The sequence below is a fragment of the Salvelinus namaycush genome, chromosome 6, assembly GCF_016432855.1.
Source record: "Salvelinus namaycush isolate Seneca chromosome 6, SaNama_1.0, whole genome shotgun sequence".
Classification (NCBI taxonomy): Eukaryota; Metazoa; Chordata; class Actinopteri; order Salmoniformes; family Salmonidae; genus Salvelinus; species Salvelinus namaycush.
In genome coordinates, this window is record NC_052312.1 from 52,636,245 (window position 1) to 52,661,763 (window position 25,519).

Genomic DNA, 25,519 nt, shown 5'->3' on the forward strand with positions numbered 1-25,519 from the left:
ACGGTGTACTCTGTTGACTGACTGTAGTTGACGGTGTACTGTATTGACTGACTGTAGTTGACGGTGTACTGTATTGACTGACTGTAGTTGACGGTGTAATGTATTGACTGACTGTAGTTGACGGTGTAATGCATTGGCTGACTGTAGTTGACGGTGTAATGTATTGACTGACTGATTGAAGTTGACGGTGTAATGTATTGACTGACTGATTGTAGTTGACGGTGTAATGTATTGACTGACTGTAGTTGACGGTGTAATGCATTGGCTGACTGTAGTTGACGGTGTACTGTTTTGACTGACTGTAGTTGACAGTGTAATGTATTGACTGACTGACTGCACTTGACAGTGTAATGTATTGACTGACTGACTGCACTTGACGGTGTAATGTATTGGCTGACTAGTTGACGGTGTAATGTATTGGCTGACTATAGTTGACGGTGTAATGTATTGGCTGACTGTAGTTGACGGTGTAATGTATTGACTGACTATAGTTGACGGTGTAATGTATTGGCTGATTGTAGTTGACGGTGTAATGTATTGACTGACTGTAGTTGACGGTGTAATGTATTGGCTGACTGTAGTTGACAGTGTAATGTATTGGCTGACTGTAGTTGACGGTGTAATGCATTGGCTGACTGTAGTTAACAGTGTAATGTATTTGCTGACTGTAGTTGACGGTGTAATGTATTGGCTGACTGCAGTTAACAGTGTAATGTTTTGACTGACTGTAGTTGACAGTGTAATGTTTTGACTGACTGTAGTTGACAGTGTAATGTATTGACTGACTGACTGCACTTGACAGTGTAATGTATTGACTGACTGACTGCACTTGACGGTGTAATGTATTGGCTGACTAGTTGACGGTGTAATGTATTGGCTGACTATAGTTGACGGTGTAATGTATTGGCTGACTGTAGTTGACGGTGTAATGTATTGACTGACTATAGTTGACGGTGTAATGTATTGGCTGATTGTAGTTGACGGTGTAATGTATTGACTGACTGTAGTTGACGGTGTAATGTATTGGCTGACTGTAGTTGACGGTGTAATGTATTGACTGACTGTAGTTGACGGTGTAATGTATTGGCTGACTGTAGTTGACAGTGTAATGTATTGGCTGACTGTAGTTGACGGTGTAATGTATTGGCTGACTGTAGTTGACGGTGTAATGTATTGACTGACTGTAGTTGACGGTGTAATGTATTGGCTGACTGTAGTTGACGGTGTAATGTATTGGCTGACTGTAGTTGACGGTGTAATGTATTGGCTGACTGTAGTTGACGGTGTAATGCATTGGCTGACTGTAGTTGACGGTGTAATGTATTGGCTGACTGTAGTTGACGGTGTAATGCATTGGCTGACTGTAGTTGACGGTGTAATGCATTGGCTGACTGTAGTTGACGGTGTAATGCATTGGCTGACTGTAGTTGACGGTGTAATGTAGTGGCTGCCTGTAGTTGACGGTGTAATGTAGTGGCTGCCTGTAGTTGACGGTGTAATGTATTGGCTGACTATAGTTGAAGGTGTAATGTATTGGCTGACTGTAGTTGACGGTGTAATGTATTGGCTGACTGTAGTTGACGGTGTAATGTATTGGCTGACTGTAGTTGACGGTGTAATGTATTGGCTGCCTGTAGTTGACGGTGTAATGTATTTACTACCTTCTAGTGTGAGTAGGTTGTTGTCTTTTTAATGTATTGTTGGAAGCCACATTGAGACGTATTGGTTATAAAGTAGAGGATGCAGTTAAATACTACATTACCCAGAGTTCCCTACTGCACCAGCCCCCCCCCAAACAGATATGTAATATTTGAGGAAAAACAGAATCATTTCAAACCTTGATTACTTTGTGATACGATCACCTCAGTCTCTTTATGCTTTGGAATAGTTGGACAGATTTCCTAAATTTAATATCACTGAGCTCATTTTCTGATGATTTTACAGTCTCTTTTTGTTTAATTAATGAAAAATTATTAATAAAATATATACAAAATATTTTAGATCTGACAATTTTGGGGGCCAAATAAAATCGCCCACAGGCCGCCCATTGGGGAACCCTGCCCTATGATCGACCCCTAGACCCTATGATTGACCCCTATGATCGAACCCTAGACCCTATGATCGACCCCTAGACCCTATGATCGACCCCTAGACCCTATGATCGACCCCTAGACCCTATGATCGACCCCTAGACCCTATGATTGACCCCTATGATCGACCCCTAGACCCTATGATCGACCCCTAGACCCTATGATCGACCCCTAGACCCTATGATCGACCCCTAGACCCTATGATCGACCCCTAGACCCTATGATCGACCCCATGCACTTGTGGAGATCAGAGATGTTTTTGACAGGTGTAAGTAATATGGTAATTGTTCCAACTTGCCCTCTGATAGGCTAGGTGGAAGTTTCACTATTTTGTTTTATACCTGTCAAATCATTTCATAGGGTCTAGGGGTCGATCCTAGGGCACAGGGTCTAGGGGTCAGTTTGGGACTGGACATATCCCTTCTCTCTGTCACTCAATCCCTGTCTTCCTCCTCTTCCTCCTCCTACCGCCTTCTGTTTGCCCTCCGTTTCTTCTCATCCTCATCTTTTCTTTTGTTTTCCTCCTCCACCCTACCCCCCCTCCCTCCCTAACCCCCTCCCTCCCTCTCCTACTTCCAATTAGGGTCGACTGCAGGGCTGTCGGCCACGCCCCCGGCCTCGCTGCCTGGCTCATTGACCAATGTGAAGGCTCCTCAGAAGTCTCCGTGTCCACAGAGAGAGAGGAAGTCATCGTCCTCGTCTGACGACCGCAATAAGATGGTGAGACACAACCGCTACAAAACACAGACCTTCTTAGAGCTGATTGGTGTATAAGTAACACAGACCTTCTTAGAGCTGATTGGTGTATAAGTAACACAGACCTTCTTAGAGCTGATTGGTGTATAAGTAACACAGACCTTCTTAGAGCTGATTGGTGTATAAGTAACACAGACCTTCTTAGAGCTGATTGGTGTATAAGTAACACAGACCTTCTTAGAGCTGATTGGTGTATAAGTAACACAGACCTTCTTAGAGCTGATTGGTGTATAAGTAACACAGACCTTCTTACAGCTGATTGGTGTATAAGTAACACAGACCTTCTTAGAGCTGATTGGTGTATAAGTAACACAGACCTTCTTAGAGCTGATTGGTGTATAAGTAACACAGACCTTCTTAGAGCTGATTGGTGTATAAGTAACACAGACCTTCTTAGAGCTGATTGGTGTATAAGTAACACAGACCTTCTTACAGCTGATTGGTGTATAAGTAACACAGACCTTCTTAGAGCTGATTGGTGTATAAGTAACACAGACCTTCTTAGAGCTGATTGGTGTATAAGTAACACAAACCTTCTTAGAGCTGATTGGTGTATAAGTAACACAGACCTTCTTACAGCTGATTGGTGTATAAGTAACACAGACCTTCTTAGAGCTGATTGGTGTATAAGTAACACAGACCTTCTTAGAGCTGATTGGTGTATAAGTAACACAGACCTTCTTAGAGCTGATTGGTGTATAAGTAACACAGACCTTCTTACAGCTGATTGGTGTATAAGTAACACAGACCTTCTTACAGCTGATTGGTGTATAAGTAACACAGACCTTCTTAGAGCTGATTGGTGTATAAGTAACACAGACCTTCTTAGAGCTGATTGGTGTATAAGTAACACAGACCTTCTTAGAGCTGATTGGTGTATAAGTAACACAGACCTTCTTAGAGCTGATTGGTGTATAAGTAACACAGACCTTAGAGCTGATTGGTGTATAAGTAACACAGACCTTAGAGCTGATTGGTGTATAAGTAACACAGACCTTCTTAGAGCTGATTGGTGGTATCACAAAGCAGGATCAATAAGTTTACAATAAGATGGAGATGCCAAACAATGACTATAGGAGTTGGCAAGATGGCTAGAAATGACCCAGGTATTCAGATGGAGAAAGACCTAGTAAAACACACATAGTGTGGTGAAATGCACAGAGCCCTTCACCGTCCGCTGTCACTTTAAGACTGCACCGGCCCTGTTGTAAAGCAGGAAGTAAAGCCATCTGTGTCCGTCTGCCCGTCCCCCCCCCTCCCCCTGTAGAAAACCCTGGGCAGACGGGACTCGAGTGACGACTGGGAGATCCCAGAAGGTCAGATCACCCTGGGTCAGAGGATAGGATCTGGATCCTTTGGAACGGTCTTCAAGGGCAAGTGGCACGGCGACGTGGCGGTGAAGATGTTAAACGTTACAGCTCCCACCCCACAGCAGCTACAGGCCTTTAAGAACGAAGTGGGAGTCCTCCGGTAAGGACACCTTTTAACCGCTAAGTCGTGTATAAAAAGCTTGGCATATACACAGTGGTAGAAGACTAGTTCTACTGCAGGTGTTGAGGTTAATTAACTGCTACCTTCCAGGGCTTCTGTTCCGTCATGAAATAACAGGGCTTCTGTTCCGTCATGAAATAACAGGGCTTCTGTTCCGTCATGAAATAACAGGGCTTCTGTTCCGTCATGAAATAACAGGGCTTCTGTTCCGTCATGAAATAACAGGGCTTCTGTTCCGTCATGAAATAACAGGGCTTCTGTTCCGTCATGAAATAACAGGGCTTCTGTTTTTTTGTCATGAAATAACAGGGCTTCTGTTTTTTTTGTCATGAAATAACAGGGCTTCTGTTCCGTCATGAAATAACAGGGCTTCTGTTTTTTTGTCATGAAATAACAGGGCTTCTGTTTTTTTGTCATGAAATAACAGGACTTCTGTTCCGTCATGAAATAACAGGGCTTCTGTTCCGTCATGAAATAACAGGGCTTCTGTTCCGTCATGAAATAACAGGGCTTCTGTTTTTTTGTCATGAAATAACAGGGCTTCTGTTCCGTCATGAAATAACAGGGCTTCTGTTTTTTTTGTCATGAAATAACAGGGCTTCTGTTCCGTCATGAAATAACAGGGCTTCTGTTTTTTTGTCATGAAATAACAGGGCTTCTGTTCCGTCATGAAATAACAGGGCTTCTGTTTTTTTTGTCATGAAATAACAGGGCTTCTGTTCCGTCATGAAATAACAGGGCTTCTGTTTTTTTGTCATGAAATAACAGGGCTTCTGTTCCGTCATGAAATAACAGGGCTTCTGTTTTTTTTGTCATGAAATAACAGGGCTTCTGTTCCGTCATGAAATAACAGGGCTTCTGTTTTTTTGTCATGAAATAACAGGGCTTCTGTTTTTTTGTCATGAAATAACAGGACTTCTGTTCCGTCATGAAATAACAGGGCTTCTGTTCCGTCATGAAATAACAGGGCTTCTGTTCCGTCATGAAATAACAGGGCTTCTGTTCCGTCATGAAATAACAGGGCTTCTGTTCCGTCATGAAATAACAGGGCTTCTGTTTTTTTGTCATGAAATAACAGGGCTTCTGTTCCGTCATGAAATAACAGGGCTTCTGTTTTTTTGTCATGAAATAACAGGGCTTCTGTTTTTTTGTCATGAAATAACAGGGCTTCTGTTTTTTTGTCATGAAATAACAGGGCTTCTGTTCCGTCATGAAATAACAGGGCTTCTGTTTTTTTGTCATGAAATAACAGGGCTTCTGTTCCGTCATGAAATAATAGGGCTTCTGTTTTTTTGTCATGAAATAACAGGGCTTCTGTTTTTTTGTCATGAAATAACAGGGCTTCTGTTCCGTCATGAAATAACAGGGCTTCTGTTCCGTCATGAAATAACAGGGCTTCTGTTCCGTCATGAAATAACAGGGCTTCTGTTTTTTTGTCATGAAATAACAGGGCTTCTGTTCCGTCATGAAATAACAGGGCTTCTGTTTTTTTTGTCATGAAATAACAGGGCTTCTGTTCCGTCATGAAATAACAGGGCTTCTGTTTTTTTGTCATGAAATAACAGGGCTTCTGTTCCGTCATGAAATAACAGGGCTTCTGTTTTTTTTGTCATGAAATAACAGGGCTTCTGTTCCGTCATGAAATAACAGGGCTTCTGTTCCGTCATGAAATAACAGGGCTTCTGTTTTTTTGTCATGAAATAACAGGGCTTCTGTTCCGTCATGAAATAACAGGGCTTCTGTTTTTTTGTCATGAAATAACAGGGCTTCTGTTTTTTTGTCATGAAATAACAGGGCTTCTGTTTTTTTGTCATGAAATAACAGGGCTTCTGTTTTTTTGTCATGAAATAACAGGGCTCTGTTCCGTCATGAAATAACAGGGCTTCTGTTTTTTTGTCATGAAATAACAGGGCTTCTGTTCCGTCATGAAATAATAGGGCTTCTGTTTTTTTGTCATGAAATAACAGGGCTTCTGTTCCGTCATGAAATAACAGGGCTTCTGTTCCGTCATGAAATAACAGGGCTTCTGTTTTTTTGTCATGAAATAACAGGGCTTCTGTTCCGTCATGAAATAACAGGGCTTCTGTTTTTTTGTCATGAAATAGCAGGGCTTCTGTTTTTTTGTCATGAAATAACAGGGCTTCTGTTTTTTTGTCATGAAATAACAGGGCTTCTGTTGTTTTGTCATGAAATAGCATGCTGGATGAATAGCTGAAATCTCCTTCTCAGTGGTTTTGATATCCTCCCTCTGCTCCCTAACAGGAAGACGCGTCACGTCAACATCCTGCTGTTCATGGGTTACACCACCAAGCCTCAGCTGGCCATCGTGACCCAGTGGTGTGAGGGCTCCTCCCTCTACCACCATCTGCACATCATAGAGACCAAGTTTGAGATGATCAAGCTCATAGACATCGCCCGGCAGACCGCACAGGGCATGGAGTGAGTTAATCCACAACACACGGGATGTACCCCGAATAGCACCCTGTTCCCAGAACTAGTCCCAGACATAGGGAATAGGCTGCTATTTGGGATGCATCCCCTGGTTCACACTCTCATCCATTACGCTGACTCTCCTGGTTCACACGCTCGTCCCCTACGCTGACTCTCCTGGTTCACACGCTCGTCCCCTACGCTGACTCTCCTGGTTCACACGCTCGTCCCCTACGCTGACTCTCCTGGTTCACACGCTCGTCCCCTACGCTGACTCTCCTGGTTCACACGCTCGTCCCCTACGCTGACTCTCCTGGTTCACACGCTCATCCCCTACGCTGACTCTCCTGGTTCACACGCTCGTCCCCTACGCTGACTCTCCTGGTTCACACGCTCGTCCCCTACGCTGACTCTCCTGGTTCACACGCTCGTCCCCTACGCTGACTCTCCTACTCTCCTGGTTCACACGCTCGTCCGCTACGCTGACTCTCCTGGTTCACACGCTCGTCCCCTACGCTGACTCTCCTGGTTCACACGCTCGTCCCCTACGCTGACTCTCCTGGTTCACACGCTCGTCCCCTACGCTGACTCTCCTGGTTCACACGCTCGTCCCCTACGCTGACTCTCCTGGTTCACACGCTCGTCCCATACGCTGACTCTCCTGGTTCACACGCTCGTCCCCTACGCTGACTCTCCTGGTTCACACGCTCGTCCCCTACGCTGACTCTCTCTTAACGTGGACAGACTGCTACAGTGGAGGTTAGGGGAATCTTAACATGGACAGACTGCTACAGTGGAGGTTAGGAGAGTCTTAACATGGACAGACTGCTACAGTGGAGGTTAGGAGAGTCTTAACATGGACAGACTGCTACAGTGGAGGTTAGGAGAGTCTTAACATGGACAGACTGCTACAGTGGAGGTTAGGAGAGTCTTAACATGGACAGACTGCTACAGTGGAGGTTAGGGGAGTCTTAACATGGACAGACTGCTACAGTGGAGGTTAGGAGAGTCTTAACATGGACAGACTGCTACAGTGGAGGTTAGGAGAGTCTTAACATGGACAGACTGCTACAGTGGAGGTTAGGGGAATCTTAACATGGACAGACTGCTACAGTGGAGGTTAGGAGAGTCTTAACATGGACAGACTGCTACAGTGGAGGTTAGGAGAGTCTTAACATGGACAGACTGCTACAGTGGAGGTTAGGAGAGTCTTAACATGGACAGACTGCTACAGTGGAGGTTAGGGGAATCTTAACATGGACAGACTGCTACAGTGGAGGTTAGGAGAGTCTTAACATGGACAGACTGCTACAGTGGAGGTTAGGAGAGTCTTAACATGGACAGACTGCTACAGTGGAGGTTAGGAGAATCTTAACATGGACAGACTGCTACAGTGGAGGTTAGGGGAGTCTTAACATGGACAGACTGGTACAGTGGAGGTTAGGGGAGTCTTAACATGGACAGACTGCTACAGTGGAGGTTAGGAGAGTCTTAACATGGACAGACTGGTACAGTGGAGGTTAGGAGAGTCTTAACATGGACAGACTGCTACAGTGGAGGTTAGGAGAGTCTTAACATGGACAGACTGGTACAGTGGAGGTTAGGAGAGTCTTAACATGGACAGACTGCTACAGTGGAGGTTAGGGGAATCTTAACATGGACAGACTGGTACAGTGGAGGTTAGGAGAGTCTTAACATGGACAGAATGCTACAGTGGAGGTTAGGAGAGTCTTAACATGGACAGACTGGTACAGTGGAGGTTAGGAGAGTCTTAACATGGACAGACTTGTGTACCAGTGTTTATTGATTACTAACTAACCTGGGACTGTAAACATGTTTATTGATTACTAACTAACCTGGGACTGTAAATATGTCTAGTGTTTATTGATTACTAACTAACCTGGGACTGTAAATATGTCTAGTGTTTATTGATTACTAACTAACCTGGGACTGTAAATATGTCTAGTGTTTATTGATTACTAACTAACCTGGGACTGTAAACATGTCTAGTGTTTATTGATTACTAACTAACCTGGGACTGTAAATATGTTTATTGATTACTAACTAACCTGGGACTGTAAATATGTCTAGTGTTTATTGATTACTAACTAACCTGGGACTGTAAACATGTCTAGTGTTTATTGATTACTAACTAACCTGGGACTGTAAACATGTCTAGTGTTTATTGATTACTAACTAACCTGGGACTGTAAATATGTCTAGTGTTTATTGATTACTAACTAACCTGGGACTGTAAACATGTCTAGTGTTTATTGATTACTAACTAACCTGGGACTGTAAATATGTTTATTGATTACTAACTAACCTGGGACTGTAAACATGTCTAGTGTTTATTGATTACTAACTAACCTGGGACTGTAAACATGTCTAGTGTTTATTGATTACTAACTAACCTGGGACTGTAAATATGTCTAGTGTTTATTGATTACTAACTAACCTGGGACTGTAAACATGTCTAGTGTTTATTGATTACTAACTAACCTGGGACTGTAAATATGTCTAGTGTTTATTGATTACTAACTAACCTGGGACTGTAAACATGTCTAGTGTTTATTGATTACTAACTAACCTGGGACTGTAAATATGTCTAGTGTTTATTGATTACTAACTAACCTGGGACTGTAAATATGTCTAGTGTTTATTGATTACTAACTAACCTGGGACTGTAAATATGTCTAGTGTTTATTGATTACTAACTAACCTGGGACTGTAAACATGTCTAGTGTTTATTGATCACTAACCTGGGATTGTTGTGGTTTTCCTCCCTAGTTATCTGCACGCCAAGTCCATCATCCATAGAGACCTGAAGAGCAACAGTATCCTCTCTGACCTCTGACCTTTCACCTGTTCCCAACAAGCACCTTTTCACAGTCTGTCTGACCTTTGACCCACCTATAAGGGAGGTAGTCATAATCAGCTCTCTCTGCTGTGTCACCTAATCAAAAGTCATTGATAGGATATAGTCTTGTGTTCAGATTTGTTTTACGTTGTAGTCATTTAAGCAGGACGCTGTTACCCAGAGGGACTTCCAGTTAGTGCAGCTGTCTTCAGGTAAACTAGGTGAGACAAAGACGAGTGTTGGTGCAAGAAAGGCTGAAAGGCTGTTAGTTGTTGAATTGACAGCTACCAGCGGATACATCCATGGTTCTGTTTTTAAAGCTGTTTGGTCCTACAGGAGTCTCCCAGACTGAGCTCCCCTCTCCCCAGACGGAGCTCCCCTCTCCCCAGACTGAGCTCCCCTCTCCCCAGACTGAGCTCCCCTCTCCCCAGACGGAGCTCCCCTCTCCCCAGACGGAGCTCCCCTCTCCCCAGACGGAGCTCCCCTCTCCCCAGACGGAGCTCCCCTCTCCCCCCAGACGGAGCTCCCCTCTCCCCAGACGGAGCTCCCCTCTCCCCCCAGACGGAGCTCCCCTCTCCCCCCAGACGGAGCTCCCCTCTCCCCCCAGACGGAGCTCCCCTCTCCCCCCAGACGGAGCTCCCCTCTCCCCCCAGACGGAGCTCCCCTCTCCCCCCAGACGGAGCTCCCCTCTCCACAGACTGAGCTCCCCTCTCCCCCCAGACGGAGCTCCCCTCTCCCCCCAGACGGAGCTCCCCTCTCCCCCCAGACGGAGCTCCCCTCTCCCCCCAGACGGAGCTCCCCTCTCCCCCCAGACGGAGCTCCCCTCTCCCCCCAGACGGAGCTCCCCTCTCCCCCCAGACGGAGCTCCCCTCTGCCTCCCCAGACGGAGTTCCCTTAGATTTATTTTCCTTAACCCCTCCCCTCCCAGACATCTTCTTACACGAGGACCTGACCGTGAAGATAGGAGACTTCGGCCTGGCCACAGTGAAGTCACGCTGGAGCGGCTCCCACCAGTTTGAACAGCTCTCTGGCTCCATCCTGTGGATGGTGAGTGATACTGCAGGGAAAAAGAGGAGAACCTGAATAGACTAAACAACCAGCAAGATAATTCAATCTACATTATTAGAATTCAATCTACATTATTAGATTTCAATCTACATTATTAGAATTCAATCTATATTGTTAGAATTCAATCTAGGGAAAGGGAAAGGGGATTACCTAATCAGTTGTCCAACTGAAATGTGTCTTCTGCATTTAACCCACAAACACCTCTGAATCAGAGAGGTGCGGAGGTCTGCCTTAATCAACATCCGCGTCTTCAGCGCCCGGGGAACAGTGGGTTAACTGCCTTGCTCAGGGCCCGGGGGAACAGTGGGTTAACTGCCTTGCTCAGGGCCCGGGGAACAGTGGGTTAACTGCCTTGCTCAGGGCCCGGGGAACAGTGGGTTAACTGCCTTGCTCAGGGCCCGGGGGAACAGTGGGTTAACTGCCTTGCTCAGGGCCCGGGGAACAGTGGGTTAACTGCCTTGCTCAGGGCCCGGGGAACAGTGGGTTAACTGCCTTGCTCAGGGCCCGGGGGAACAGTGGGTTAACTGCCTTGCTCAGGGCCCGGGGAACAGTGGGTTAACTGCCTTGCTCAGGGCCCCGGGGAACAGTGGGTTAACTGCCTTGCTCAGGGCCCGGGGGAACAGTGGGTTAACTGCCTTGCTCAGGGCCCGGGGAAACAGTGGGTTAACTGCCTTGCTCAGGGCCCGGGGGAACAGTGGGTTAACTGCCTTGCTCAGGGCCCGGGGAACAGTGGGTTAACTGCCTTGCTCAGGGCCCGGGGAACAGTGGGTTAACTGCCTTGCTCAGGGGCAGAACGACAGATTTCTACCTTGTCAGCTCAGGGATTCGATCCAGCTACCTTCCGGTTACTGGCCCAACGCTCTAACCACTAGGCTACCTTCCGGTTACTGGCCCAACCCTCTAACCACTAGGCTACCTGCTGGTTACTGGCCCAACCCTCTAACCACTAGGCTACCTTCCGGTTACTGGCCCAACGCTCTAACCACGTTATTCTACGTTATCAGAGTTTAATCGGCGTTATCAGAGCTGCTCTGAAAGGATCAGATATCAGAACAGAGTCAATAAATGCATCAGTCTAAATGTGTCATGAGCTCGGACGCAATTAGTCTTTCCTCAGTTCCTTACCGCCTCTCTTCTGGCCTCCATCTCAAAACTCATTGGAGGAGAGGGTCTGGGGGGGGGGGGGGGTACCTCAAATCTTCTCCTCCAGTGCGGTTTGAGAGGGAGGCGAGGATGGAAGGCGCAAGGACAGTACTTTTGAGACCCAGTGTACAGGGTTCAGGTCAATTCAGGAAGTAAACCAAAACATTCTAATTCCAAATGTTCCTCCATTGAAGAGAATTGGAATTGGTCAGTGTACTTCCTGACTTGACTGGAATTGAGCCCAACCCTGCCAATGTGGCTGTATAGCTGGTGAACTGTGTGACTCTGCTGCCCCCTGTCTGTAGGCCCCAGAAGTGATCCGTCTGCAAGATAAGAACCCTTACAGCTTCCAGTCTGACGTTTACGCCTTCGGGATCGTTCTCTATGAGTTGATGTCTGGGGCCTTGCCCTACTCCAACATCAATAACAGAGACCAGGTAGATATCTCTACTGTTATATATACATTTATAATGTTCTCTATGAGTTGATGTCTGGGGCCTTGCCCTACTCCAACATCAATAACAGAGACCAGGTAGATATCTCTACTGTTATATATACATCTAGAATGTTCTCTATGAGTTGATGTCTGGGGCCTTGCCCTACTCCAACATCAATAACAGAGACCAGGTAGATATCTCTACTGTTATATATACATCTAGAATATACATTTTATAATGTTTTCTATGAGTTGATGTCTGGGGTCCTGTCCTACCTGAGCAAGGTCTCCTACCTCTGACCCTCTACCTCTAGATAATCTTCATGGTGGGTCGGGGCTACCTGTCTCCTGACCTCTAACCCTGTACCTCTCTCCTCTAGATAATCTTCATGGTGGGTCGGGGCTACCTGTCTCCTGACCTCTGACCCTCTACCTCTCTCCTCTAGATAATCTTCATGGTGGGTCGGGGCTACCTGTCTCTTGACCCCTGACCTCTAACCCTCTACCTCTCTCCTCTAGATAATCTTCATGGTGGGTCGGGGCTACCTGTCTCCTGACCCCTGACCTCTGACCCTCTACCTCTCTCCTCTAGATAATCTTCATGGTGGGTCGGGGCTACCTGTCTCCTGACCTCTGACCCTCTACCTCTCTCCTCTAGATAATCTTCATGGTGGGTCGGGGCTACCTGTCTCTTGACCCCTGACCTCTAACCCTCTACCTCTCTCCTCTAGATAATCTTCATGGTGGGTCGGGGCTACCTGTCTCCTGACCCCTGACCTCTGACCCTCTACCTCTCTCCTCTAGATAATCTTCATGGTGGGTCGGGGCTACCTGTCTCTTGACCCCTGACCTCTAACCCTCTACCTCTCTCCTCTAGATAATCTTCATGGTGGGTCGGGGCTACCTGTCTCCTGACCCCTGACCTCTGACCCTCTACCTCTCTCCTCTAGATAATCTTCATGGTGGGTCGGGGCTACCTGTCTCCTGACCCCTAACCCTCTACCTCTCTCCTCTAGATAATCTTCATGGTGGGTCGGGGCTACCTGTCTCCTGACCCCTGACCTCTAACCCTCTACCTCTCTCCTCTAGATAATCTTCATGGTGGGTCGGGGCTACCTGTCTCCTGACCTCTAACCCTCTACCCCTCTCCTCTAGATAATCTTCATGGTGGGTCGGGGCTACCTGTCTCCTGACCTCTAACCCTCTACCTCTCTCCTCTAGATAATCTTCATGGTGGGTCGGGGCTACCTGTCTCCTGACCTCTGACCCTCTACCCCTCTCCTCTAGATAATCTTCATGGTGGGTCGGGGCTACCTGTCTCCTGACCTCTAACCTGCTACCTCTCTCCTCTAGATAATCTTCATAGTGGGTCGGGGCTACCTGACCCCTGACCTCTAACCCTCTACCTCTCTCCTCTAGATAATCTTCATGGTGGGTCGGGGCTACCTGTCTCCTGACCTCTGACCCTCTACCTCTCTCCTCTAGATAATCTTCATGGTGGGTCGGGGCTACCTGACCCCTGACCTCTAACCCTCTACCTCTCTCCTCTAGATAATCTTCATGGTGAGTCGGGGCTACCTGACCCCTGACCTCTAACCCTCTACCTCTCACCTCTAGATAATCTTCATGGTGGGTCGGGGCTACCTGTCTCCTGACCTCTGACCCTCTACCTCTCTCCTCTAGATAATCTTCATGGTGGGTCGGGGCTACCTGTCTCCTGACCTCTAACCCTCTACCTCTCTCCTCTAGATAATCTTCATGGTGGGTCGGGGCTACCTGTCTCCTGACCTCTAACCCTCTACCTCTCTCCTCTAGATAATCTTCATGGTGAGTCGGAGCTACCTGACCCCTGACCTCTAACCCTCTACCTCTCTCCTCTAGATAATCTTCATGGTGGGTCGGGGCTACCTGTCTCCTGACCCCTGACCTCTAACCCTCTACCTCTCTCCTCTAGATAATCTTCATGGTGGGTCGGGGCTACCTGTCTCCTGACCCCTGACCTCTGACCCTCTACCTCTCTCCTCTAGATAATCTTCATGGTGGGTCGGGGCTACCTGTCTCCTGACCCCTGACCTCTAACCCTCTACCTCTCTCCTCTAGATAATCTTCATGGTGGGTCGGGGCTACCTGACCCCTGACCTCTAACCCTCTACCTCTCTCCTCTAGATAATCTTCATGGTGAGTCGGGGCTACCTGTCTCCTGACCTCTGACCCTCTACCTCTCTCCTCTAGATAATCTTCATGGTGGGTCGGGGCTACCTGTCTCCTGACCCCTGACCTCTAACCCTCTACCTCTCTCCTCTAGATAATCTTCATGGTGGGTCGGGGCTACCTGTCTCCTGACCTCTAACCCTCTACCTCTCTCCTCTAGATAATCTTCATGGTGGGTCGGGGCTACCTGTCTCCTGACCTCTGACCCTCTACCTCTCTCCTCTAGATAATCTTCATGGTGGGTCGGGGCTACCTGTCTCCTGACCTCTAACCCTCTACCTCTCTCCTCTAGATAATCTTCATGGTGGGTCGGGGCTACCTGTCTCCTGACCTCTGACCCTCTACCTCTCTCCTCTAGATAATCTTCATGGTGGGTCGGGGCTACCTGTCTCCTGACCCCTAACCCTCTACCTCTCTCCTCTAGATAATCTTCATTGTGGGTCGGGGCTACCTGTCTCCTGACCTCTAACCCTCTACCTCTCTCCTCTAGATAATCTTCATGGTTGGTCGGGGCTACCTGTCTCCTGACCTCTAATCCTCTACCTCTCTCCTCTAGATAATCTTCATGGTGGGTCGGGGCTACCTGTCTCCTGACCCCTGACCTCTGACCCTCTACCTCTCTCCTCTAGATAATCTTCATGGTGGGTCGGGGCTACCTGACCTCTGACCCTCTCCCTCTCTCCTCTAGATAATCTTCATGGTGGGTCGGGGCTACCTGACCCCTGACCTCTGACCCTCTACCTCTCTCCTCTAGATAATCTTCATGGTGGGTCGGGGCTACCTGACCCCTGACCTCTAACCCTCTACCTCTCTCCTCTAGATAATCTTCATGGTGAGTCGGAGCTACCTGACCCCTGACCTCTAACCCTCTACCTCTCTCCTCTAGATAATCTTCATGGTGGGTCGGGGCTACCTGTCTCCTGACCTCAGTAAGGTGCGCTCCAACTGTCCTAAAGCCATGAGGAGGCTGATGGCTGACTGTATGAAGAAGAAGAGAGAGGAACGACCCCTATTCCCTCAGGTAACGCTGGAGACGGGACCCTGTTCCCTCGGGTAACGCTGGAGACGGGACCCTGTTCCCTCGGGTAACGCTGGAGACGGGACCCTGTTCCCTCGGGTAACGCTGGAGACGGGACCCTGTTCCCTCGGGTAACGACGGAGACGGGACCCTGTTCCCTCGGGTAACGACGGAGACGGGACCCTGTTCCCTCGGGTAACGACGGAGACGGGACCCTGTTCCCTCGGGTAACGCCGGAGACGGGACCCTGTTCCCTCGGGTAACGCCGGAGACGGGACCCTGTTCCCTCGGGTAACGCCGGAGACGGGACCCTGTTCCCTCGGGTAACGCCGGAGACGGGACCCTGTTCCCTCGGGTAACGCCGGAGACGGGACCCTGTTCCCTCGGGTAACGCCGGAGACGGGACCCCTGTTCCCTCGGGTAACGACGGAGACGGGACCCTGTTCCCTCGGGTAACGACGGAGACGGGACCCTGTTCCCTCGGGTAACGACGGAGACGGGACCCCTGTTCCCTCGGGTAACGACGGAGACGGGACCCCTGTTCCCTCGGGTAACGACGGAGACGGGACCCTGTTCCCTCGGGTAACGACGGAGACCTCTTTACTGTACATGCCAGAGGTTGAGCTGAATGTTTTAAAATGACCAAGATATTCACCTCACCAAGATATTCACCTCACCAAGATATCCACTTCACCAAGATATTCACCTCACCAAGATTATCCACTTCACCAAGATATCCACCTCACCAGAAACCTCTTCCTGCTCATGTGGTTAAGGCTGGTAACCTGTGTGGGGACCGAGCCAGCCCTCCTTGGAGTTGTTTTACTTGTATGTGTGAAGGAGAATGTGTTATTTCCACCACCAGGTGGCCTCAGAGCATTAGAAATAAATTCACACTAACGTCTCACTGTGTTTTAAAAGCTGCTGGAAAGCCCAGCGGAGGTTCTGCCGACAGCCTGAATCAGAGATTCTCTGACCTGCTGTCAGCTTTGTCCCTATTTGAGACGAGTGATTCGAGATAGGTGATTGGCTAGTGATGACCTATTTAACCTCCTGTGTTTTCTCCTGATTTTGTTTAACCTCTGACCTCCTCCTCTGTTAGATCCTGGCGTCCATTGAGCTTCTGGCGCGTTCTTTACCCAAGATCCACCGCTCCGCGTCGGAACCCTCACTGAACCGAGCCGGGTTCCAGACGGAGGACTTCAGCCTGTACGCCTGTGCCTCCCCCAAAACCCCTATCCAGGGGGGATACGGTGAGGGGGGCCACACACACGCTGGGGGTCCCGTCAGTTCTCCATGTACAGAGTGTCACTGCCATTTTAAATGTGATCACATGACATTATGTGATCAATGATTTGGCCTGTTGAAATAATAGATAGGATTGTAACATCGACACAATGAATAAGGCTCATTTATCACATCAGAACTGTACTGCTGTCTCTCTCCTCTCTTCCAACCTGATCTCCTCTCTCCTCTCTCCCTTCCACTCTGTACTGCTGTCTCTCTCCTCTCTCCCTTCCACTCTGTACTGCTGTCTCTTCTCTCTCCCTTCCACACTGATCATATTTCTCATCTCTTCATTCCAGGGGAGTTTTCAGCATTTAAATAAGCTGCTGAGCCAGATCCCGCCAGTCCATCCCTCGTCACTCTTCAACAAGTCTTGTGTTCCTGCGGTGGGTTACTTCATCCATTAACCAAAAACCAACATACTAGTCTCAAAAGAACGTGCTGTTTTCTACTTTCCACACCACGAAGAGACGGACAAGACGGCCTCTTCCTCTCTCCGCTCCACGTCTCAGGAGTTCTACAGATGATGTCTCCGCGGGGGAATCACCACATCGGAAGAAAAACGACCAAAATCTGATTTAAATAAAAAGGTAAAGTTGAATGACACACAACCAGATACACAAAGGAAGGAAGACACACTGAAGAAATGTTCAACCAAACCAGAGGAAGAAGGGAAATACTGTGAAAGGAGAGAACAGCACTTCTTGATTGTAGGACTGATGGAGGAGGAGTATAACTGTTGAGAGCACAAGGACAGGATTGGGGTTAGGGGTCGTTAGAGGTCGAGGGTTTGGGTTTGGGCAGCACACCCCCTTCTCACTCCCCTCCCTGACGAAGAGGGCGGAGCTACAGGCACAGGAAACCACACTTTCCTTCCTGGCTGCTCATTGGTTACCTGAGATGAAGGGGCCAGGTCTAAGCCAATCGCTGATAAGCTGGATCTCACGGGGGTGGAGTCGACCCTGTGGGAAGAGGACTTGAAAGATTAATTTATTGGGAAAAAAAATCCCCAGTTCTTGTTTGTTTTGGGATTTTAAGGATATGTGGGGGGGGTGTGCTGTTCTGAGTTTTTCTTTTTGACGAGATCGTTCATGTTTTTACTGTCACTACGAAGCATTCCTACCCGGTGATAGGCCACACACACGAATACCCTCGACTCACGCTTCACTGAAAGGACATTCTGAGACTCTCCCTCAGTGCTCTCACACATCTGTCCATTTTCCAATGAAGGATGCTTTTCCACATTTTGCCAGACTCCGGGATCTCGCCTTGTCATTTGCCTCAGCAAAACTCCACGTTAACCCCTGTTTGGATCATTTGATAGCTTATGTGGTAGTCGACCGGGAAAACCGCTAACCTCCGCTTTCCAGGGATACAGTATGTTCAACCTAACTTCCGTTTCCCCTAAAAACCAGAAGTGGGGAACTCCGCTCGCTACGTTAGCGTCATAAATAACAGTTTTTTTTTTTTTAAATCAGCCGAGGATTGTTGTTTTGAAGGGGATGGCACATCGTTTTTAATCAACAGGTCTGCTAGAAAGAAACTGTGAATCTAAGATGGCTGCCAGTGCCTCTTCAGACTTGGTGTTTGAGGGGGAAAAAGAGCCCGATCACAATCCTCTATTACGGAGTCTACAGAGGTGTGGAGGACGGAGAGTCTCTCTGACCGACACGCCACATGTTTCACCATTTTATTTTGGAGGAGGGGGGGACTTTTTCTAGTGAGTTTGTACGAGGAAGGATCGAAGCTACAAGAACAACCGTACAATGGTACTCCCTCCTACCCGAAGGTCAGAGTGAAGTCTCTACAGGAAGAACCAGGCGTCCCAATATTCCCGGTCAGAAGTAAATGATTGAATAGGCTTCTGCTTTAGTCTATATGTTGGATAGAAAACTGCTATAGTCTCGAGGTTTTACATTTGCATTGTGCTGTTGTTACAAGTTTGGCTGTTCTCCCTCAACGAGACACGGCTTCTCGTCTCAGCTTGGCTATATTCACAGAACACTATCCAATCAAACCCCTTCCCCTCCCACACACATCTCTGATTCTATTGGTGAATCGCTATCTGGGCAGTGCATGTGATAACCTACCAATGAGACTTTCTCTCTTCTTGTCGTGGACTTTTTAAATTGTTGCTTTTATCACAGACGGAGGAAGCAGAAGCTCAATTCACCTGTCGCACCTGTAAACATGATGGCTGCTATCACCTACCTGCCTGCTGAGAGACTAGTGTGATTTTAATAGATGTTTTTTTGGGGGGGGGGGTCACTGTCACTTTTGAATTTCCCTCACCATTGGTTAAGGTTCTGATTGGTGTAGGGGTAGCTGATCCTAGACCTGTACCAAGGGGAGACTTCACTCCGAAGCTGTGTTTTTGAGTGGGGGATTGAAATGGAGTCTGTGTCTGATTTTTATGCCTGTCCTTTCTATCGTCACGCAGCTGTATTTGTCATTCCAGTGTGTCGAAAGGTCGAAGGAGCTGTTTTTACTTATCTTTTGTTGATGTCGTTTTGCCTTTATTTTGTTGACAGGCAGGCCTGCAAAAATATTGACTAATTTGTTAATGACATTTTATGAATTGTCTTTATTGAGACCGGGAGAGAGATTTTTTTTTTTTTTTTTAAGCCATCTGTCTTGTTTTAACTCCTTGTGTCTTTGAGAGAGATGTTTCCAAGAAGCAAAAATAGCGACTTCCCTTTTATTTATTTTTTATTTTTTAAATTTGTTTATTAACCAATAAATCCCGTCACAACATGAATTTTGAGTTGATGACTAACACCCTAAACTCAATTTCCAAACGCATCATGTTCCATCTGTAAGGAACACAGTGGATGTTCTCCTGGGGAAGCCAAAAGCTGTGTAAGATGGGCATTGGCTACGTCCCAAACGGTTCCCTATTCCCTTTTACGGTGCACTTGGGGCTCAGGTAGTGTTCCGGAAAAGGAATAGGGGCTCCATTTGGGACGAAGACACGGTCGTCACGTGAAGAATTAAACACTTGATAAGGACCTCCTATGAACCTCTGAACGGATATGGCTGGTTTCTCAGCTGTAGAAGAACTTTCAATGGAGAATCTACCATTTGACATTATTAGTTCAAGACTATGCTTAAACTGTGTCTGGGAAACTGGCCCATAGGTTAGGTCCAGGAGAGCAAATCCTAATACTGGAGATGAACCAGATTAGAGACGTAGACTTCTGCCATGAGATGTATAATGTCATGGATTTTTCTGAAGGAAATCGTTCCCATTACACTGGGTCATTGTCTTCAGTTCACTGTGACACAACCCAAGATATGACCCCCCCGGGGAACTAACAGCGGATATGACCCCCCTGAGGAACTAACAGGGGATATGACCCCCCTGAGGAACTAACAGCGGATATGACCCCCCCCCGGGAACTAACAGGGGATATGACCCCCCCCGGGGAACTAACAGGGGATATGACCCCCCCGAGGAACTAACAGCGGATATGACCCCCCCCCCCCCCCCCCCCCGCCCGAGGAACTAACAGCGGATATGACCCCCCCCCCCCCCCCCCCCGAGGAACTAACAGCGGATATGACCCCCCCCCCCCCGAGGAACTAACAGCGGATATGACCCCCCCCCCCCCCCCGAGGAACTAACAGCGGATATGACCCCCCTGAGGAACTAACAGCGGATATGACCCCCCCCCCGGGGAACTAACAGGGGATATGACCCCCCCCGAGGAACTAACAGCGGATATGACCCCCCCCCCCCCCCCCCGAGGAACTAACAGCGGATATGACCCCCCCACCCCCGAGGAACTAACAGCGGATATGACCCCCCCCCCCCCGAGGAACTAACAGCGGATATGACCCCCCCCCCCCGAGGAACTAACAGCGGATATGACCCCCCCCCCCCCCCCCCCCCCGAGGAACTAACAGCGGATATGACCCCCCCCCCCCCCCCCGAGGAACTAACAGCAGATATGACCCCCCTGAGGAACTAACAGCGGATATGACCCCCCCGAGGAACTAACAGCGGATATGACCCCCCCCCCCCCCCCCCCCCCGAGGAACTAACAGCGGATATGACCCCCCCCCCCCCCCCCCGAGGAACTAACAGCGGATATGACCCCCCCCCCCCCCGAGGAACTAACAGCGGATATGACCCCCCCCCCCCCCCGAGGAACTAACAGCGGATATGACCCCCCTGAGGAACTAACAGCGGATATGACCCCCCCCGGGGAACTAACAGGGGATATGACCCCCCCCGAGGAACTAACAGCGGATATGACCCCCACCCCCCCCCCCCCCCCGAGGAACTAACAGCGGATATGACCCCCCCACCCCCGAGGAACTAACAGCGGATATGACCCCCCCCCCGAGGAACTAACAGCGGATATGACCCCCCCCCCCCCCCCCCCCCGAGGAACTAACAGCGGATATGACCCCCCCCCCCCCCCCGAGGAACTAACAGCGGATATGACCCCCCCCCCCCCCCGAGGAACTAACAGCGGATATGACCCGCCCGAGGAACTAACAGCGGATATGACCCCCCCCCCCCCGAGGAACTAACAGCGGATATGACCCCCCCCCCCCCGAGGAACTAACAGCGGATATGACCCCCCCCCCGAGGAACTAACAGCGGATATGACCCGCCCGAGGAACTAACAGCGGATATGACCCCCCCCCGAGGAACTAACAGCGGATATGACCCCCCCCCCCCCGAGGAACTAACAGCGGATATGACCCGCCCGAGGAACTAACAGCGGATATGACCCGCCCGAGGAACTAACAGCGGATATGGCCTCCCCGAAGGAACTAACAGCGGATATGGCCCGCCCGAGGAACTAACAGCGGATATGGCCTCCCCGAAGGAACTAACAGCGGATATGACCCGCCCGAGGAACTAACAGCGGATATGGCCTACCCGAAGGAACTAACAGCGGATATGACCCCCCCGAGGAACTAACAGCGGATATGACCCCCCCGAGGAACTAACAGCGGATATGACCCCCCCGAGGAACTAACAGCGGATATGACCCCCCCGAGGAACTAACAGCGGATATGACCCCCCCGAGGAACTAACAGCGGATATGACCCCCCCGAGGAACTAACAGCGGATATGACCCCCCCCGAGGAACTAACAGCGGATATGACCCCCCCGAGGAACTAACAGCGGATATGACCCCCCCGAGGAACTAACAGCGGATATGACCCTCCCCGAGGAACTAACAGCGGATATGACCCTCCCCGAGGAACTAACAGCGGATATGACCCCCCCGAGGAACTAACAGCGGATATGACCCTCCCCGAGGAACTAACAGCGGATATGACCCTCCCCGAGGAACTAACAGCGGATATGACCCCCCCCCGAGGAACTAACAGCGGATATGACCCCCCCCCCCGAGGAACTAACAGCGGATATGACCCCCCCCCCCCCCCGAGGAACTAACAGCGGATATGACCCCCCCCCCCCCCCCCGAGGAACTAACAGCGGATATGACCCCCCCCCCCCCGAGGAACTAACAGCGGATATGACCCCCCCCCCCGAGGAACAAACAGCGGATATGACCCCCCCCCCCGAGGAACTAACAGCGGATATGACCCCCCCCCCCCCCCCCCCCCGAGGAACTAACAGCGGATATGACCCCCCCCCGAGGAACTAACAGCGGATATGACCCGCCCGAGGAACTAACAGCGGATATGACCCCCCCCCCGAGGAACTAACAGCGGATATGACCCCCCCCCCCCCGAGGAACTAACAGCGGATATGACCCCCCCCGAGGAACTAACAGCAGAAATCTGTCAAATAAAGGGGTTTTCCGAGTGGCGGAGCAGTATAAGGCACTGCTTCTCAGTGCTAGAGGCATCATTACCGGCCGTGATTGGGAGTCCCATAGGGGCGGCGCGCAATTGGCCCAGCGTCGTCCGGGTTTGGCCCGGGGGCAGGCCATCATTGTAAATAAGAATTTGTCCTTAACTGACTTGCCTAGTTAAATAAAGGTTTAATACATGTGACCCCGGGGAGCTAACGGCAGGAAGGAGTTGTTCCCAGTGCCCTTTATTATTTTACAGATTGACAGGCATCCCAAAATGGCGCCCTATTCCCTTTAAAGTGCCCCCCCTTTGACCAGGGCCCACAGGGCTCTATGTAGGGAATAGGGTGCCATTTGGAATGCACACAGCCATGGTCTTTATGTTATGATGTATATATTGTTGCAGCAAAAGGTGGATGTCTTCACAAGCATTGGTCTGTCAAAGCTATGGGACTCTACTGATAACCTGTTGAGTTGTCCTCTACTGATAACCTGTTGAGTTGTCCTCTACTGATAACCTGTTGAGTTGTCCTCTACTGATAACCTGTTGAGTTGTCCTCTACTGATAACCTGTTGAGTTGTCCTCTACTGATAACCTGTTGAGTTGTCCTCTACTGATAACCTGTTGAGTTGTCCTCTCTCCATCAAAGCTATGGGACTCTACTGATAACCGGTTGAGTTGTCCTCTCTCCATCAAAGCTATGGGACTCTACTGATAACCTGTTGAGTTGTCCTCTCTCCATCAAAGCTATGGGACTCTACTGATAACCTGTTGAGTTGTCCTCTACTGATAACCTGTTGAGTTGTCCTCTACTGATAACCTGTTGAGTTGTCCTCTACTGATAACCTGTTGAGTTGTCCTCTCTCCATCAAAGCTATGGGACTCTACTGATAACCTGTTGAGTTGTCCTCTACTGATAACCTGTTGAGTTGTCCTCTACTGATAACCTGTTGAGTTGTCCTCTACTGATAACCTGTTGAGTTGTCCTCTACTGATAACCTGTTGAGTTGTCCTCTACTGATAACCTGTTGAGTTGTCCTCTACTGATAACCTGTTGAGTTGTCCTCTACTGATAACCTGTTGAGTTGTCCTCTACTGATAACCTGTTGAGTTGTCCTCTACTGATAACCTGTTGAGTTGTCCTCTACTGATAACCTGTTGAGTTGTCCTCTCTCCATCAAAGCTATGAGACTCTACTGACAACCTGTTGAGTTGTCCTCTACTGATAACCTGTTGAGTTGTCCTCTACTGATAACCTGTTGAGTTGTCCTCTCTCCATCAAAGCTATGGGACTCTACTGATAACCTGTTGAGTTGTCCTCTACTGATAACCTGTTGAGTTGTCCTCTACTGATAACCTGTTGAGTTGTCCTCTACTGATAACCTGTTGAGTTGTCCTCTACTGATAACCTGTTGAGTTGTCCTCTACTGATAACCTGTTGAGTTGTCCTCTCTCCATCAAAGCTATGGGACTCTACTGATAACCTGTTGAGTTGTCCTCTACTGATAACCTGTTGAGTTGTCCTCTACTGATAACCTGTTGAGTTGTCCTCTCTCCATCAAAGCTATGAGACTCTACTGATAACCTGTTGAGTTGTCCTCTCTCCATCAAAGCTATGAGACTCTACTGATAACCTGTTGAGTTGTCCTCTCTCCATCAAAGCTTTGTTCCGTGTTATGGTTTACTTCTATTTTTATTACTTTACTGTAAGATGTTTCTAACCTTCTCGCTGTTCTTTTTATTTTCTTTAACCCCCCCCCATCTGTCCTTGCTTGCACCTTAAGCCGACGTATCCCACAAGCCCCCTCCAACTGAGACCTTCATCCTTCTGGGAGATGATTGTTGTCATCTGTATATAGCTGTATAAAGGAGACACTGGCCGTTTTAAATAGGAGGCATGGTGACTCTCAACATGGAATGAGATATATAAAATGATTAAAATGAAGAAATAAAGGGTTAAAAAGACATTTTGATAGAATGACATTCTGAGAAAAAAATGTTGTGTAAAAAAATTAAAAATAATTTAAGAACTGTATTATATTAAAGATGAAAGAGCTTAATGTATTTGTTGTGAATATGAAAAACAGATATATTAAAGAAGTGCATGAAAACGGTCCCGGGTGTTGTGTGATGTTTTAGTGAGAATATAATGGCTATTCAGCATCATATTGTATCATTCTCAAATGGGGCATGGCGTTCTACTAAGCTAACATGTGGAATTGTTTTAAGAGTGTCATACGAGGGATCAAATCAACGTTTATTTGTCACGTGTGCTGAATACGACAGGTATTCACCTTACAGTGAAATGCTTATTTACAGGCTCAAACCAACAGTGCAAAAAAGGTATTAGGTGAACAATAGGTAGGTAAAGAAATAAAACAACAGTAAAATGACTAAAAAATAACAGTAGCGAGGCTACATACAGTAGAGGCTATATACAGTAGAGAGGCTTCATACATACAGACACCGGTTAGTCGGGCTGATTGAGGTAGTATCTATATGTAGATATGGTTAAAGTGACTATGCATATATGATGAACAGAGAGTAGCAGTAGCGTAAAAGAGGGGTTGGCGGGTGGTGGAACACACTGCAGATAGCCCGGTTAGCCAATGTGCGGGGGCACTGGTTGGTCGGCCCAATTGAGGTAGTATGTACATGAATGTATAGTTAAAGTGACTATGCGTATATGATAAACCGAGTAGCAGCAGAGTAAAAGAGGGTTTGGGGGGGGGGGGGGCACACAATGCAAATAGTCCGTGTAGCCATTTGATTACCTGTTCAGGAGTCTTATGGCTTGGGGGTAAAAACTGTTGAGAAGCCTTTTTGTCCTAGACTTGGCACTCCGGTACTGCTTGCCATGCAGTAGTAGAGAGAACACTCTATGGCTGGGGTCTTTGACAATTTTTAGGGCCTTCCTCTGACACCGCCTGGTGTAGAGGTCCTGG

The 25,519-nt window shown here is 48.5% G+C and overlaps 1 protein-coding gene across 1 annotated transcript in view; it reads left to right on the forward strand.

Moving 5' to 3' along the window:
* braf (B-Raf proto-oncogene, serine/threonine kinase) overlaps positions 1-24,689 on the forward strand; it is a 50,690-nt gene extending 26,001 nt beyond the window's left edge. Inside the window, exons 10-19 of the mRNA XM_038996830.1 lie at positions 2,674-2,810; positions 4,114-4,316; positions 6,600-6,776; positions 9,558-9,604; positions 10,556-10,674; positions 12,144-12,275; positions 15,372-15,506; positions 16,606-16,756; positions 17,090-17,380; positions 24,359-24,689. Of these exons, the coding sequence (XP_038852758.1) occupies positions 2,674-2,810; positions 4,114-4,316; positions 6,600-6,776; positions 9,558-9,604; positions 10,556-10,674; positions 12,144-12,275; positions 15,372-15,506; positions 16,606-16,756; positions 17,090-17,112 (1,124 nt within the window). The 3' untranslated portion in view covers positions 17,113-17,380; positions 24,359-24,689. The remainder of the gene's footprint in view (positions 1-2,673; positions 2,811-4,113; positions 4,317-6,599; positions 6,777-9,557; positions 9,605-10,555; positions 10,675-12,143; positions 12,276-15,371; positions 15,507-16,605; positions 16,757-17,089; positions 17,381-24,358) is intronic.
* Positions 24,690-25,519: the final 830 nt, after the last annotated feature.